The sequence below is a fragment of the Hirundo rustica genome, chromosome 6, assembly GCF_015227805.2.
Source record: "Hirundo rustica isolate bHirRus1 chromosome 6, bHirRus1.pri.v3, whole genome shotgun sequence".
Taxonomy (NCBI): domain Eukaryota; kingdom Metazoa; phylum Chordata; class Aves; order Passeriformes; family Hirundinidae; genus Hirundo; species Hirundo rustica.
The window spans coordinates 30,397,276-30,400,664 of record NC_053455.1 but is presented as its reverse complement, the minus strand read 5'-3'; the positions used below and the strand labels follow the sequence as shown (position 1 = coordinate 30,400,664).

Here is a 3,389-nt window from a genome sequence, read left to right as displayed (position 1 = left end):
ATAAAGCATCTGTCAAATATTGCAGGAATTCTAGGTAGGGGAGACTTGCAGAATAGTTCCAAATACTTTAGAAATTCAGTTAATTTCGGGAACCCCACAGACAACTTCTCTTGGTGACAATAAAATACACAGTACTTCTCAGAAGCAGCCAGCAGTCAAGACACTGGAAAATTTCCAAGAAATTTAAAAAAAAAAATTGTTCTTGTGAAATGCCAGATTTGGTGTCCCTACACTGTTGACATAATTATCACAGTTCAGAAATGCAATGCTTACTGGTTGTGCTCCGGATAATCCTTCTCTACTCTCACAAAAGAAAGAGCCTGTTCCCTATAGTGTACCTCCCTCCTGAAGGGCTGCTTCCTGCAAACAGCTGGAAGCACCAGTGAAACAGACACCTGCAATTCCTGCTCTTTGCCTGTTTGTGTGTCACCAATGTGAATTAAATCACAGAGACACGGGATGGTTTGCCTGGGAGGAACCCGGTGGAGACTGCAAATGCAATTTTTTCTCTTTGGTTGTTAATGAATGACAGAAGATGTTCACAAACATCTCTCTCAATGAATTGAAGAAAATACTAGGTGAAGGAGGAAATTGAAGCAAGTAATTTATCTAGACCAGTTTTAAGAAGTTTGCATTATTAAACTGCAGATGTGAAGCACGAACACAATACCTTCAGTTTAGTTAATTATGTCAGTTAAAGAGCTCAGGGTACAAAGAACACCATGCCTTACTGCCTGCATTGAGTAACTTAAAAGAAAATAAACAGATAATATTTACTCTGCATTTAATGATATCACATGAGATTAGAGCTGTTCAGAACCTGTTGAATTGTTTTGATGAGTTATCAGATGGCTCTGCTAAAGGCAGATTTCCTCAAGAGCATCCAAAGCTACTCCTTTTTGATGTTTGGTGGATTTTGACTTTTCTTTAGGAACTTCTCATTTTTTCAGTCTTTGAAACAACTGCGGTATTCTGCGGGATCGGGCCTTTTTGTTTGTAAACCGTCCCTCTATTTCTTGTCTATAACGGATGGAAAGGGCTACTCCAACAATACACATAGAAAAAAAAGCAAATAGTGCTAGTCTTACTTTTGCTCTCTGAAAAGTGTTCCTGGGTGGAAGGGGTCCACTGTCAATGCTACCTCCAAATCCTCTGAATTCACAATATGGAGGAGCCCAGCCATACTCACAATGACAGTTCTTCCTATTGTTACACATTCCTCTGTCATGACACTTGGTCAGGTTGCAGTCGTAGTTCAGCACTGATACACTCATACACGTCCTGTTGATACAAAGCATATCACTACCACAAGGTGTGCCATCTTCCACAGCTCCCACATCTGCTCTCGGCATCCCTATGTGATAATCCAGACCCCAACAATTTTTATCTTGAACAGGAGTTTGGACTAGCGTTACATGGTTCTGCAAGAAAGGTATTTTGACTATGTTTTCACACTGAATCCTGCCACATAAGACGTTCTCAGTACTGCATTTTGTAAAATGGATATTGTCACGAATACCACAATTCCCAAACCGGTCACCTTGAGTGTTCACTGCTTTGAAGCAATCTAAAGGGGCAACACTGGCTTGTTTGCCAAAGAGATGCTGGCACTGTTCAATGTGGGAAGAACATTTTCCTCGATAGCAGTAGATCCCCTCTTGGCAAGGGGTTCCATCTTGTAGGTATACATCCAGCGGGCACTGAGGGGAAATCCCATCGCAATACTCTGGCAGGTCACAGCTGCCAGTACTTGCTCTGCAGAGTGTTCCTGCTGGAAGGACCTGACAGTTCTTGCAGCATTTTCCAGAGGCACAGACTGAACCTGCAGTAAATGTACAGTTTGCACGGCAACAGGGATCCCTTCTGCAGTTTGCTGCTGAACCACAGTCACACTGCTCTCCACTTTCTACTATCTTATTCCCACAGTATTCACGTTTGTCGGTGAAGAAAGTGCCGGGTGCTGGTGGTTGACGAAGGCACGGAGCGCCATTTACAAGCAGCTCAAAGAACTCCTTGTAACTGCACTCACTGAACGCATCAGTTTCAGAATTGTTTTCATACATAATGCATGTCTTGCGTCTGCATTTACACTCCGGTTTATCGTGGGTCATCCCAAGATTATGGCCCAGCTCGTGGACAAACGTGACAAAAACTCCTGACAACTTTCTCTCCGTGAGGGAAATAACAGCCGATGACCAGTGGCTATCGCACACTGTGCCTATAAATGCCAATCCCAGGCGGCTTCCAAACCACTGAAACGCAAATAAGTGAGCAACATCGTGGTACATACGAGGGTACAGGTTATTCTTTCTCCAGCTGTTAAAGTCACTAAGTACGTGGGGAATAGAGTTAGTAATATTTATAAAGTTACTTTCGGTCCAGATCTCTAGTCCTATAAGAAACAGCCGGACAGAAAGCTGTTTGTACATAATGTCCCCAGCATTGATGATTTGCATGACGTGCTTCAAGACTTCCGATTTGCTCCTGCCTGACTTCACAAACCGCACGTGGTCCACGACCACTACTATCTTCACGTAGCGGATGTGCGTCCACCAGTCCTTCAGCCCTTCGTTCTCCTCCTCTGCCTTGGGAGCCTTGAACCACGGCAGCACGGCCTTTTGTTGCTGCAGCACCTCCGGCGTCAGCCCGCAGCTGGGTCCCTCGGGGCTGTTGGCCTCCCCCATGCGGTAGAGAACGTGCCGAAAGGCCGGATCGTTGGGGACGGGCTCGATCTGGAAGGTATCCTCCTCCACCCAGAGCACGCCTTGGAGGCCCCTGCTGCAGGTGCTGAGGGCCACCAGGGAGCCGGGGCTGCCCAGCACGTCGCCCTGGTAGAAGCAGTTGTCGCGCACGAAGGGGTGCTCCTCCCGGCGGGCCCCGTCCCGGTCGTAGGTGACCAGGGTGAAGGGGCGGGAGACCAGGCCCTTCCTGGGCCGCAGGCGCAGCACCCGCGGCCGCCCCGCCACGTTCAGCCAGTAGGAAAGGGCCGGGGCGTCGCCGCCGGCCCGGGGGCTCAGCTGCCGCGGCACCGTCACCCAGGCGGCGCGCGGCTCCGCGGGCCGGGCCCCCCGGGCCCCGGGGCACCCCGCCACGCCCAGCAGCAGCAGCAGGAGCCCCGGCAGCGCCCCCATCGCGGCCGCCGGCGCCGGCCGCCCCCGCCCGAGCGGGGATGGAACCTGGAGGGGCCCGGCCCGGGCGGAACCGTCCCGAGGCTCCAACTGCCGCCGTGCGGGCCGGGCCGGGCCGGGGCCGGCGGGGCAGCGGCGCCCGCTCCCCGGGAAACGGCACCCGCGGCCGCGGAGCATCGCCGAGCACTGCACGGGCGCCTCCAGACAGCCCACCCTGCCCTTTCAGCCAGGACAGAGGCACTCGTGAGAAGGGAAGTAGCC

The 3,389-nt window shown here is 51.1% G+C and overlaps 1 protein-coding gene across 1 annotated transcript; it reads right to left on the bottom strand.

Moving 5' to 3' along the window:
- Window positions 1–233: 233 nt before the first annotated feature.
- LOC120753922 (disintegrin and metalloproteinase domain-containing protein 20-like) lies at window positions 234–3,131 on the bottom strand. The gene has a single exon (XM_040066774.1). The coding sequence runs from the start codon at window positions 3,129–3,131 to the stop codon at window positions 939–941; it is 2,193 nt and encodes a 730-aa protein (XP_039922708.1). The 3' UTR covers window positions 234–938.
- Window positions 3,132–3,389: the final 258 nt, after the last annotated feature.